The following is a 12980-nucleotide window of genomic DNA, read 5'->3' on the forward strand; positions in this document are numbered from 1 at the left end:
CTCAGTCCACCAGGGGCAGGGCTGGCTGGCATGTGGTGCTGGGGGATCGAACCGCGGTCCCTGTGCTTTGCCAAGCTTGTTCCAAGTAGGTGCTTCAGACCACTGAGCCATCTCGCCAGCCCAACAATCCTTAATAAATAATTTAGATTAATATTTTTTGAAAACCTGTGAAACAGTGAGTCCATGAAGGTCAAACTGCAAAATATTGAGGGTCTAACTGTAGTGCTGGTTTTAGGTGTATGCAGAATGTAAGAGTTGTAGAGTCAGCAAAGTTTCCACCTCTATTTCAGAAGACCTGGCAGGCTAGGCACTGTGTCCCTGAGAGGGTAGAGTGTGATCTGTGAGTGTTAAGCTGAAGGTGCAGTGGAAACCCTAGATGTATAGAGAAGCCAGGAACATGGATCTTTTGAGGAAAAACTGTAAGGAGGGAGCAGAATCAGCCCAAGTGAGAAGCGGTGGAAGCTATAACCATTAGCAGTTCTGTAGGGACAAAACCACCCAAGCCAGCAGAGTTCCTATCTTGTCATGGCTCAGATGCTGGACATTGAATTACAGAACTTGATGTTTGCACTGCTGAGTTTTGGACTTGTTTTGTTCTCATTCCTTTGTTTCCTATTTGTACCTTTTGGAGCAATGATGAAACTATTGGGCCTCTTTTTTTTTGTTTGTTTTTTTTTTTGTTTTGTTTTGGGAATCAAACTCAAAGCCTTGTACTTGCCAGACAGGTACTGCACTGCTGAACTATGTCCCTGACTCTGAAACTGTTGGGACTTTGGAAACTCTAAGAGATGGACTACTTTCCTTTCACATATAGAGAAGTACATGAGTTTGGGGGATTCTAGGGGCATTATGGCTTGTGTCTACATAAGCCTCATGTGGTCCCTTGTGGGTTTCTTAGATGAGGCTAGAAGTATGTGATGGGATCAAGGGTATGTGATTACTACCTTATTCCACTGTTTGGCACAGTTCTGGGAGAGGCTAATAGGAGTGCCCTCCCTGGGTGTCTGTGCTACTCACCCTAAGGACAGGTAACCTGGATAATAAAATGCAGCAGTGCAAGCATAAAGTTCTGTAATTCAATGTCCAGACTGGATAATAAAATACAAGGGACAGATAGTGGTGTTTTGGTTGTTGCTTGCTGCTTGTTGAGTTCTGCCTGCCATGAACTGTTGTCCTCTGCCATGCCATCCAGCCTTAAGTAGCCAATAATGAACAGAAACCTCCATAAACTATGAGACAAATAGCCTTTCCTTCTTTAGCTTTTGTGTGGAGTATTTTGTTTCAGCAATGAGAAAAGTAAGACATTTCCTCTGCATATTGTTCAGGCAATCATAAACATGAGAATGTTTTTTCTAGATCTTATTTCCCCTTCCTGCACAAGCCTTAGTACAGACTATATCATGATCTGGATTGTTTTTTTCAGCTACTGTTTTTTGTTGGGGAGAGAGTAGCATATAATGCTTTTTTGTGGGTACTGGGTGTCGAACTTGGGACTTTGTGCTTGTTGGGCAGGCACTTATACTGCTGAGCAATCTCCTTGAACCCTGTAGAGTGTAATTCTTTTTCTTTCTTTTTTTTTTTTGGGGGGGGGGTCATTTTCATTCCTTCTGATCAAGGAGTCCAAATGTTAGCCAGAAAGTATTAAAATGAAAAACTTTTCTTTCTTTTTTTTTTTTGGCAGAACCGGGGATTGAACTCGGGCCCTTGCGCTTGCCAGGGAAGCACTTATTCCACTGAGCCATCTCCTAGCCACTGAAAAACTTTTCTTTCGATTTTTAACTTAAATAATCTTACAGACATTGTTTTGTAAAAGTGAGGACCTGAATTTTCTGGAGTTAACAAAGATCAAAATGGCAGATTTTTGAGATACCCACTATGCAGTGTTGGCAAACCTATGGCACATATGGCAGAGTGTGCTGTTTGTTTCATTGAAAGCTCTAAAAGGTTCACCTTCACTGCTCTAAATATTTTGATAGGGTGGGGAGATAGCTCAGCAGTCTAAGCGCCTGCCTGGCAAGTGCAAGTACTTGGGTTCAATACCAGACACTGCATGATGATCCCTGGTACTGCTTTTTGCTTTGGAACCCCAGGTGAGCTGTGTCGGCCCTGAAACTGGGTGTGATGGTGCACACCTGTAGCCCCAGTGCTGGGGAGTCTGAGAAAGGAGGATCACTATGAGTATGAGCTGTGTAGCAAGATCTTGTACCAATTAGACAAAATCAAAATTTTTTAGGGCCAGCCAGATAGCTCAGTGGATTAAAGCACCTGCTTAGGCAGGCATGGGAACTGGGGTTTGATCCCTGGCATGCAGCGCCAGCCCTCCCCCTGGGGCACACTGAAACGGCCATTGAGACTGGGCATGGTCGTGTATACCTGTAATCCCAGTGCTTGGGAGGGTGAAGACAAGAGGATCACTAGGAATCTGATCTGTGTAGTGAGACCCTGTAGACCCTGTGCTACATTAAAAAAAAATTTTTTTTTGAAATAAAAGATTTTGATAAGTTGAAATATTGGTATCTGGAAACATACAACATTCATTTTATTATATCCTTGCAAATACTGTTCTTTGATATTTTATAACTATAGATAATTATGGGGTAAAGGCTGATGCTTTAAAAAATTTTTTTTTTGTATTTAGTACAGGTCTCACTACACATATCAGACTTGTAGAAATCCTCCTGCCTTTAGCCTCCCAAGCACTGGGATTACAGGTATGCCACCATGCCCAGTCTCAGCGGCCATCTCTGTGTGCCCTGGGGGCAGGGCCAGCTTGGTAGGCTGTGGATCAGACCCCCTGTGATCCCCTGTGGTGTTTTAATCTGCTGAGCTATCTCTGGCTGGCCCTGTTGCTTATTTTTGTTTTTAAAACTAATTTTTAGTATGACAGGTGTTTTTAATTTAGTGTTACTCGGTAATCATTTTTAATACTGCTTTAGTTTGCTGCTATTTATTGAGCACTTCCCTGATAATCAGAAATAGAATGAGTAGTAATGTAAGTGTATTACATATTTTATTCTTCCAACAGCTTAACTGTAGATACTTTTACTTTTTTTTTTTTTTTTGAACCAGGGATTGAACTCAGACTCTTGTGCTTGTCAGGGAAGTGTTTCTTCTACTGAGCCATCTCCCTGGCCCACTTTCACAATTTTCTGGTGAGGAAAGTAGCTTTATAAGGGGAAGTGATTTGTTCACTGCTATTTGGTTAGGGAACTCAGATTCTGTGATTCTTACTGTATTATCTCACTTTGTATAAATGAGAAAAATTAGTTTATTTTATATTATAAGAAATTGGACCAGGGAGATAGCTCCATAGAATAAGTGCCTGCCTGACAATCACAAGGGCCTGGCGGCCCAGCGGAAGCCTGAGGGCACCGGAGGAAAGAGCTGGACCCCGCGCTGTGGAGGAATGGCGGATGGTTCTGCAGAGTGAAGACTTAAATCGAGATCATGGCAAAACATCTGAAGTTCGTTGCCAGGACTGTGATGGTACAAGATGGGATCGTGGAAGGTGCATACAGGACACTAAACAGAATTCTCACGATGGATGGGCTCATTGAGGACATTAAGCGACGAAGATATTATGAAAAGCCTTGCCGCCGCTGCCAGCAGGAAAGCTATGAAACCTGCCGGCGGATCTACAGCATGGAAATGGCTCGAAAGATCAACTTCTTGATGAGAAAAAATCGTCCAGATCCATGGCAGGGCTGCTGAAGCCTGTGGTTAGCAGGTTCACATCCAGTTTGTGTCTCCACGTCTTCCTTGAAACTCATTTTGTTACCTTTTTCCTTAATAAACTCAGTCACATTTATGCAGTAAGGTCTACATACATAAAACCATCCTACTAATGAGCAGCACCCCCTCTTTTATTACGGAGAAACTGAGTCCAAAGCAGTAAGGAATAAAGTGATGATTGCCAGGTCTTGAGAAAAAAAAACCCAACAAGGGCCTGAGTTCAATCCCCGGTTCTGGAAAAAAAAAAAGAAAGAAAGAAAAAGAAAGAAAGAAATTGGATTAAATACATACTTCCTTTGATTCTCAAGTATAGCTAGCTGTGATTTTTTCTAGTTCTCTTAACAGCAAAATAAATAAATGTGGTAATTGGTGTCAAACATATTTCTTTAGTTTTGTTTTATTTAGATTGTTGGCTAAATGTGTAAAGCTGTGAAAATGACTATAGAAGATGTTTTGGATCAATTTAGGACATTGAGGTAGTTGTGAAAATATGTTATGGACACTCATGAAAGAGGACTTTCAGAGCTGCTTCAGAAAATGGAAAGAATGATGAGATCAATATGTTTAAAGCAAGAGTAGCCAGGTACATAGTGCACACCTGTAATCCCAGCACTCTGGGAGGATTGTTGTGAGTTCTAGATGAGCCTGGGCCACACAGTGAGCTCAAGGCTAGCCTGAACTTCATAGTGAGACCCTGTCTCAAAAAGACAAGAGCAAGACTGATGAGATAGCTCAGTGGACTATTAAGCACCTGCTTAGGCAAGAGCAAGGACCAGGATTCAATCCCTTATGGTGTGCCGCTCCCACCCCCCTGGGTGTGCCGAGTCAGAGACATGGTGGTGCATGCCTGTAATCCCAGCACTGGGGAGGCTGAAAACTGGAGAAGCACTATGAGTCTAAGGTGCTTAGTGAGACCCTGTACCAAATACAATTTAAAAAAAAACAAAACAAAAACAAACAAACAAAAAACAAAACAGTGGAATGCTTAAATGGGAATTTTTGTATTTTTATAGTACTATTTTAAAATTTAAAGATTCATTATATTTTTTAATCATACCATATGTATGAAGGACTTTTTTTTTTTTTTTTTGGCTACTTCAGGCTGCCTTAAGGGCAGGTCTGGTTCAACTTCTAGAGCTGTGAATCGAACCGTGGTCCTAAGTGCCATTGCATTTACCCAACAGCACTTTAAACAACTGAGCGGGGGCCCGGCCCTAGCTCAGTTCTTTAAGTGGCTGCTTCCACAAAGCTGTCAGCCTCAGGTTGCTGTAGTTCGATCCCCACAACACTCCAGCTGGCCAAAAGTGCCCTGAAGGCATTCGAGGAGAAAAAAATCCTTATTCCATTTTATGGGCTGGTGAGATGGCTCAGTGGTCTAAAGCACCTACTTAGAACAAGCTTAGGGGCTGGTGAGATGGCTCAGTGGTCTAAAGCACCTACTTAGAACAAGCTTAGCAAAGTGCAGGGACCGCGGTTCAATCCCCCAGCACCACATGCCAGCCAGTCCCGCCCCTCCGGTGGGCTGAGCTGGCCACACACACACACACACACACACACACATAAATAAAAATTTAAAAAAAAAAAAAAAAAAACAAGCTTAGCAAATCAGAGGGACCATGGTTCAATCCCCCAGCACCACATGCCAGCCAGCCCCGCCCCCTGGTGGGCTGAGCTGGCCACACACACACACACACACACACTCTAAATAAATAAACTTTAAAAAACAAAACTGAGCTATTGGGCAAATCCCCACACACTCACTATATGTATGAATAGCCTGAATTACTTAGTGTAAATGTGTGTCTAGAATCACTTGTTTTTAATTATAAGTGAGAAGTATTTTTTTGTGATTATTATTTCATAAATGTTTGGTTTAGTTTTTGTAGAAAATGTTTCCTGACTGCAATGAGAGAAAGTGGAACACATTGTCCCTTGTGTCGTGGAAATGTGACTAGAAGAGAAAGAGCATGTCCAGAACGGGCCTTAGATCTTGAAAACATCATGCGAAAGTTTTCTGGTCGCTGCAGATGTTGTACAAAACAGGTAAAGTCAATGTGATGTAGTTCTTTGAAAGTTAGGGTTCTACTTTGAAGTTCTTGTTTAAATTCCCTTGGTGGGTGCTGTTGTGAAGAGAAAGATATTGTTTATGTGGGAAACCAGGTAGGAAAGTCCAAAAAAGGTGTGACTATGGAATTTACTAGACTATAAGTTTCTTGGGAACAGAAACTGAACAATAAAAATCTCCAATAATTTTTATGGCATTTTCCTTACTGAAGTACTTGATCATTCATTACTTAACTTAGTTACCTCATTGAACACTTAGCCCATTCATACTCCATTGTGTTTGCAGATTCAACCCTTAAACAGGTTTTTGTTGTACAGTAACACAATTTTGCACATAAAAATGTTAGTAGATTGTCCAAATGGATATAATCAAGGAACTTTCTAGCTTCCCATTGTATTTATATAGTTGTCTAAGAAATCATACAGTAGTTTGGTCCATTTTTAAGGAACAGGAGGGAAAAATCAGGCATTGGCAAATAACGAGCATTAATTTTCTGATTTTTTTTTTTTTTTTGGCGGAACTGGGGATTGTACGCAGGCCATTGCGCCTGCCAGGCAAATGCTTATTCTACTAAGCTATCTCCCTGACTCATTTTTCTGATCTTAATTTTATTGTACTGTTTGGAGAAGGAATAAAGTGGTGAGGAGTGGTTAGAGATTCCTTATATCTGTGTGCCTATAAGTTTATTTGAGACTTTTTTTCTAACAGCTAATAAAGTTATTTGAGCAAAACCAGTTGCTATTTCATGCATACAATCAATCAGCTAGCTCTGCTTTTCCATCTCTTTGGAGGAAGCATTAAACTGACTGGGTAATGCAAGGAAGTTAGAAAACATACTTTAGAGCTGCTGGGTTGCTCCTCAGTAAGCAACTGAATATATCCCTATTATTAACCTGGGAACTTAATTTTTAAAAACTCTTCCCGGCTATAGCAGTTAATGAAAGAAATGGCCAATAGCCTGAATCAACTTCTTAGTACTTTTTTTTTTTTTTAATAGTATTTCAGCTGAATATGGTGGCACATGCCTGTAATTTTGGTACTCAGGAGACTGAGGGAGGAGGATTGCTGTGAGTTGGAGGTCATCTTGAGCTACGTAGTCCAAGACCAGCGTGAACTACATAGTGAGACCTGTTTCAACTGAAAAGTATCATTTCAAGTATAAAATTACTAGTTAATGTTTTCACAATATTTGTGGAAGATAGACTTTCTGTCCATGGTCTTTGTGTCTACACAATAAAAACATATTAGCTATTTTAATACCTACTTAAGCATTAAGGAAAGCTGGGTGTGTGGTGGTACACACCTGTGCTCCTAGCACTCAGGTGGCTGAGGCAGGAGGATCATCAAGAATTTGAAATCAGCCTGGGCTACAAAGTGGGCTCAAGGCCAGCCTAAATTGCATGGTGAGACCCTGTCTCTAAAAGACCAAGAAAAGAAAAATTAAGGGGCAGTAAAAAGAATTAAGGTGGGTTACGCATGTATCAGCTTCCCATGATGGATGTAATCATGTACTGCAAGCATGTACCAATAAAAATAAAAGTTTTTAAAAAAAATAATTTGTTTTCTTAAAGATGTTGCTTAGATGAAATATTTAATATTTTCCTTTTTTTATCTCACATCTTGAATTCTGTTTTAAATTAAAAATCACGTTTTTAATAATTTACAGATTAAGTTTTATCGCATGAGACATCATTACAAATCTTGTAAGAACTATCAGGATGAGTATGGTGTTTCTTCTGTCATTCCAAACTTTCAGATTTCTCAAGATTCTGTAGGGAACAGGTAAGCCATAGTCATCCTTAAAAGTAGAATTGTTATAATTGAAATGGAACTATTTCAGGATGTATATGGTTTTTTAAATTATTCTGTGTTTTAATTACATTAATTAGAACGACATCTGTCTTCAAAATTTGCTTGACATATTTGTGTGTAGGTCAGTTGTGACTAGATTGATTTTATGTTTTTATTGCTTGTGTTATTTAAAATCACTCCCAAGAATGTACAGTTTTGTTAATAACAATTCAACTTTAGGGGTAAAGGCCTTTATAAATTGATTTTGCAACAGAAATAATTTGAAAACTCCCTTTGAGTGATTATAATTGAAAATTAAAATCTGATTTAATTGTTATTTAACAAATAGTTATTTGAAATTTTCATGCTGATACCATTGTATAAAAATTGAGACTTGGTACTATTATATTCTCCTATATTATAATCTTTTTTTTTATGGTACTAGGAATTTAATTTCATGCACGCCTTTACCATTTCAACCTAATTATTTTATTTTGAGATGAAATCTTTTTTTTTAAATTTTATTTGTGTGTGTGTGTGTGTGTGTGTGGCCAGCTCAGCCCACCAGGGGGTGGGGCTGGCTGGCGTGGTGCTGGGGGATTGAACCGCGGTCCCTGTGCTTTGCTAAGCTTGTTCTAAGGTGCTTTAGACCACTGAGCCATCTCACCAGCCCCTTTGAGATGAAATCTTAACTGTCCTAGTATTACTTATTGAGGAATCTGTTCTTTCCTAAGTTAAAATGCCTCTTCTGTCCTGTACATCTTGGTATCCTGTTTCTTTGGTTCATTGTTTATTGCTCTAGTACCATACTACCACTAAGTTAAATCATATGGCTTTCTCTTTATCAGGTAAGGAAATTTCCTTTTTGTTTTACTTTTAAAAATATGCTATTCTTGAGCTGAGCATAGTGGTGCGCATCTGTAATTCCAGCCCTTTAGAGACTGAGGCAGAAGGATCATTGTGAGTTTGAGGCCAGCCAGGACTTAATATAAGTGAGTTCAAGGGCTGGACATAGAGTTCAGTGGCACAAGCATATGCCTGTCAAGCACAAGGTCCTGAGCTCAATTCCCAGTACCTAAAAAAAAAAAAAAAAAACCAAAAAAAAAAAACCAACAGAACAAAACTATGAGTTCAAGGCCAGCTTGCATTACATAGCAAGACTCTGTCCAAAAAAAAGAGCTATCTTTTCACCCTTTGCTTGTATAAATATTTTATTTTTTTCTAGTAAAATCTTAAGGTTTTCTAGCAAAATAAATGGACTTTTTGTTTTATAATCATAATTTTTACTAATGAGTAGGAATATTATAGATTTTTATCCATAATCTTGTTTCTGACAACTTTGGTTATTACCCGTAGGCTCTTTTAGATTTATTATTTATTATTATTTTTACTTTATAGTTTTTTTTTTTTTGTCTATTTTTTGTGGTCTTAGTGTCTCTTTAATGCTTCATATCATACTTGGTTTATTATATTTAATAGGGTCTCTATCCAGTGTTATTCTTGATTTTATTTATTTATTTATTTATTTTATTTTTGGCGGTACTGGGGATTGAGCTCAGGACCTTGTGCTTGCCAAGCAAGCACTTAATCTAGTGAGCTATCTCCCTGGCCCTATTCCTGATTTTAGTGGAAATGTAATCTAAAATTCAATTCTACTGTCAACTATGTTGCTATAGTTTTTAACATTGATTTTCCTTTTATAGTTCTAAAGTAACTTTAAAAAAAATACCTATATACTGCATATGCTGTATGCTAACATCTGGAATTTGATTTCTTTATTAAATGGAACTATTAAAATTGAAATAATTTATGAGAGATTATACACAAATACAAATGGCCAGCTTAACTGATGTTTAGGGTCTAAAATACACCCATATATTCTGATGTCTTGGGTCTAAAATACATGTTGTGCCAGGTGTCAGTGCATGACTAATCCCAGAACTCAGGAGACTGAGGCAGGAGAACTACTGCAAATTTGAGGCCAGCCTGAGCTCTATGGTGAGTTCAAAGCTAGCCTGGACTACATAGCAAGACCTTGTTTTTAAAAAATAAAAAAGATGGCCTGGGAGATAGCTCAGTGATCTAAGTGCCTGCCTGGCAAGCACAAGGACCTGGGTTTGATCTCCAGTACCACATGCCGTGCCCCGCCCTGGGCCTACTGAGCTGGCCACCAAAACTGGGCATGGTGGTGCATGCCTGTAATCCCAGCACTGGGGAGGCTGAATTGGGAGGATCACTATGACTCCAAGCTACATAGCGAGATCCTGTACCAGATATATAAGTTGAAAAAAATAATTAAATGAAAAATAAAAGAATAGAATATTGTGATTGTATTTTTAATAACTGATATGGTTGAGCCAGGCACATATACCTTTAATCCCAACACTCCAGAGGCTGTAGCAGGGAGATCTCAAGTTGTAGCCCAGTTTGGGCTACATAAATGTGGCTAGACCCTGTCTCAACAAAACAGTTACACATTTCTGGATGTTAGCCTAGGTTTGCTACAGGTATGATTTCAGAACACTAGACTGGTGATGATACAAGTTATACTGGAATGTAGTTATAATGAGAGAGCAAAGAAAGCTCTTAAAACTCAGATTTTTAAGCTGAATAGCTCATGCCTATAATCCCTGCACTTTGAGAGTGTGTTGGGATTGCATGTATATGCCACTGTGCCCAGCTGAAGAACCTTTATGAAAGGGACCACATTGATGAAACTCTTCAGTTCATAAGTGACAATTGGTGGAGCAGCTACCACTTTCCTCAAGATTGTAGAATATTCCTTAATTGCGACTTTAGGGTGTATGGTACAAGTAAAAATGTCAATGTTCTATATATGTTACTGAAGCCTTTTTTTAGGGGAATGGAAGGTTACTATTTAAGATGTTAAAATATTGTCTTAAACTTACTCCATTTAAATGGTTAAAGGTCTTCAACCTTAAACCATTTCCTAGCTATCTATAAAATGTGCACTTTTTTTTTTTTTTAAAGACAGAATCTTTAAAAAAAGATCTGGTGCCGGCTGACCTTGAACTCATTTATGTAGCCCAGACTGGCCTCAAACTCAGTCATCTTTGCCAGAGCCTCCCAAGTGCTGGGATTACAGGCATGCCTATCAGTATAGTCAGGCAAAAATTTTGAGTATACACTCCCATTTAAGGTAGAGGGCCAACCTGATAGCTCATTGGACTAAAGCACCTGCTTAGGCAGAGCACAGTGGTCAAGGGTCGATCTCCCTCATGCCATGCCAACCCTACCCTCGAGCATGCTGAGATGTTGATTGAGACTGGGCATGATGGCATGCACCAGTAATCCCAGCACCTGGGAGGCAGAAAACAGAATCACTGAGTCCGATCTACATAAATATAGAAAAAAAAGAAAAATAAAATACAAAATTTATGGTAGAGGAATATAGATAAATGAAAATTCTATATTCTCAAGTCAATACTTTTGTAACTTTATTCATTTGAAAAGTCATGAGTAAGACCCTAATAGGCAATCCTTTAATTTACTTGAAGTAATTAATGCTATAATTATTTCATAGGCAGGAACCATTCAAAGTTCAGACTTCTGAAATACATTCAGTCTATTCTTATTAACAATTAAAGTTAACCTCTAGTCGACTTTATTATTTGAGTATTAACTTTTCTTTCCCTTTGCTTCCTAAGTAATAGGAGTGAAACATCCACATCTGATAATGCAGATACTTACCAAGATAATACAAGGTAAGCTTTTGAAAAATTCTGCCACTACACTATATAATACTCATCACTTTATCAAATGATAATTGTTAGGGTAGATTTGTGATATTGAGAAGCAAATCCAGGGCCTTGCAATGCTAGGCCAAGTGCAGTCTCACAGCTGCATCCTAGCATTAGGTTTTGAGTTGAACTTTCTTCAGTTAATTCTCTAGCTTATAGTGCTAGAACTTAGTAGTTTCAAAGTAAATTAAATAACATACTTGCTGCTTTTCAGAATAATACCAGGTTAGCAAGGGTAGGTGATGGCATGTATCCCCCTATACTCTGGAGGCTGAAGCATGAGGATCCATGTGTTTGAGGCTAGCCTGGGCTGCATAGTGAGTTCAAGGCTCATTTACACTACATAGTGAGGCTCTGACTCAAAAAGAAAAATGAAAAAGAAGCACATCAAGTTAGAGGGGAAAAAAAAAGAGGGAAGCAGTTCTCTTCGACTGTCAGGTTTCTCTGTGCATTACCCAAGTAGAGTTAGCACTATTGAAACTGCCACTTGCTGATTTTCAGAGATATTAAAACCCCAGTGATGCTTGATCTTTAGAACATTTTGAAATACTAAAATACTTCATTCTGGGAGTATGTGTGTGTGTGCGCGCGTGCGTACGTGCTTTGTATGTACCATTCCTAGGGTGCATGATAGATTAACAAGTTTAATTGGTGATTTAAGCCACCTGGCAATGAGACATGAATTATGGCCACATTGTGAATGTGTTAAAAATGAAATTGATGGAAATCTTTTAGAAGTTTTATATTCCTAGATCATGGAATACAGGGTTTCCAAACTGTGAGGCATTGTAAGATATTTAAAAATGTCATGTGCTTGCCTGGTAAGCGCAAGTTTCTGAGTTCAGTTCCTTGTCAATCAATCAGTCATACATGATATTTGTTGGCATTACATGCATGAATGATAATTGAGGTCCAGAGTACTTCAGAGCAGCAAAGTTTTTGTTTTTGTTTTAGGCTAATTAGGCACTGTGAAAAAAATTAACAAACAGTAGTAATGTCAGTTGAGATTGAGAGATTATTCCAGATCATTTGTTGAAAACATATTTTGAAAGTGATGTAATTCTTGACTGGTATGTTAGGGTTTTTTAATTGAATATTTATTTACTTATTTTAGTTCTTCTGGCCATCCTACCTTTAAGTGTCCCTTGTGTCAAGAGTCTAATTTTACCAGACAACGCTTACTGGATCACTGTAATAGTAACCACCCATTTCACGTAGTTCCTGTGGTAAGTACAGGTATTTAATGCAGTCTTGTGCTTAAAGCATGCTGATCCTTTTATTTCGTTTTATATAGAGAAGAAGGGAGGATAATTGATTTAAATTTGACTGGACCTGGGTGAGGTGGTATATGGCTATAATCCTAGTACTTGGGAGGCTGAGACCGGTGAATCATCACAAATTTGAGGTGAAGCTGGAGTGAATTCAAGGCCAGCCAGAACTACATAATGAGACCCTATCTCAAAAAAAAAAAAAAAAAAAAGAAAATACAAAGAGGAGGTGCTATTAAGATAGACTTTTCTCAGTTTTTGTCAAATATTGGTGACTATGAAACTAAGTTAATTAAAATTCCAGTAATTAGGGCCAGCCAGATAGATCAGCAGACTAAAGCGTGCACTTAGGCAGGTGCAGTG

At 38.7% G+C, this 12980-nt stretch overlaps 1 protein-coding gene and 1 pseudogene across 4 annotated transcripts in view; both read left to right on the forward strand.

The window, feature by feature from the left end:
• Rnf138 (ring finger protein 138) overlaps positions 1-12980 on the forward strand; it is a 31367-nt gene that overhangs the window by 11462 nt on the left and 6925 nt on the right. For 3 of the 4 annotated variants that reach the window (XM_023714141.1, XM_023714135.1, XM_004623560.2), the window contains exons 3-6: positions 5610-5775; positions 7464-7579; positions 11257-11313; positions 12464-12575. In XM_023714141.1, the coding sequence (XP_023569909.1) occupies positions 5610-5775; positions 7464-7579; positions 11257-11313; positions 12464-12575 (451 nt within the window). Of the gene's footprint in view, positions 1-728; positions 819-5609; positions 5776-7463; positions 7580-11256; positions 11314-12463; positions 12576-12980 lie in introns of those variants that run through there. The other variant, XM_023714151.1, reaches the window with a different exon arrangement.
• On the forward strand, positions 3448-3775 carry LOC101570174 (annotated as a pseudogene).

This window comes from Octodon degus, unplaced genomic scaffold (genome assembly GCF_000260255.1).
Source record: "Octodon degus isolate 3935 unplaced genomic scaffold, OctDeg1.0 scaffold00003, whole genome shotgun sequence".
Classification (NCBI taxonomy): domain Eukaryota; kingdom Metazoa; phylum Chordata; class Mammalia; order Rodentia; family Octodontidae; genus Octodon; species Octodon degus.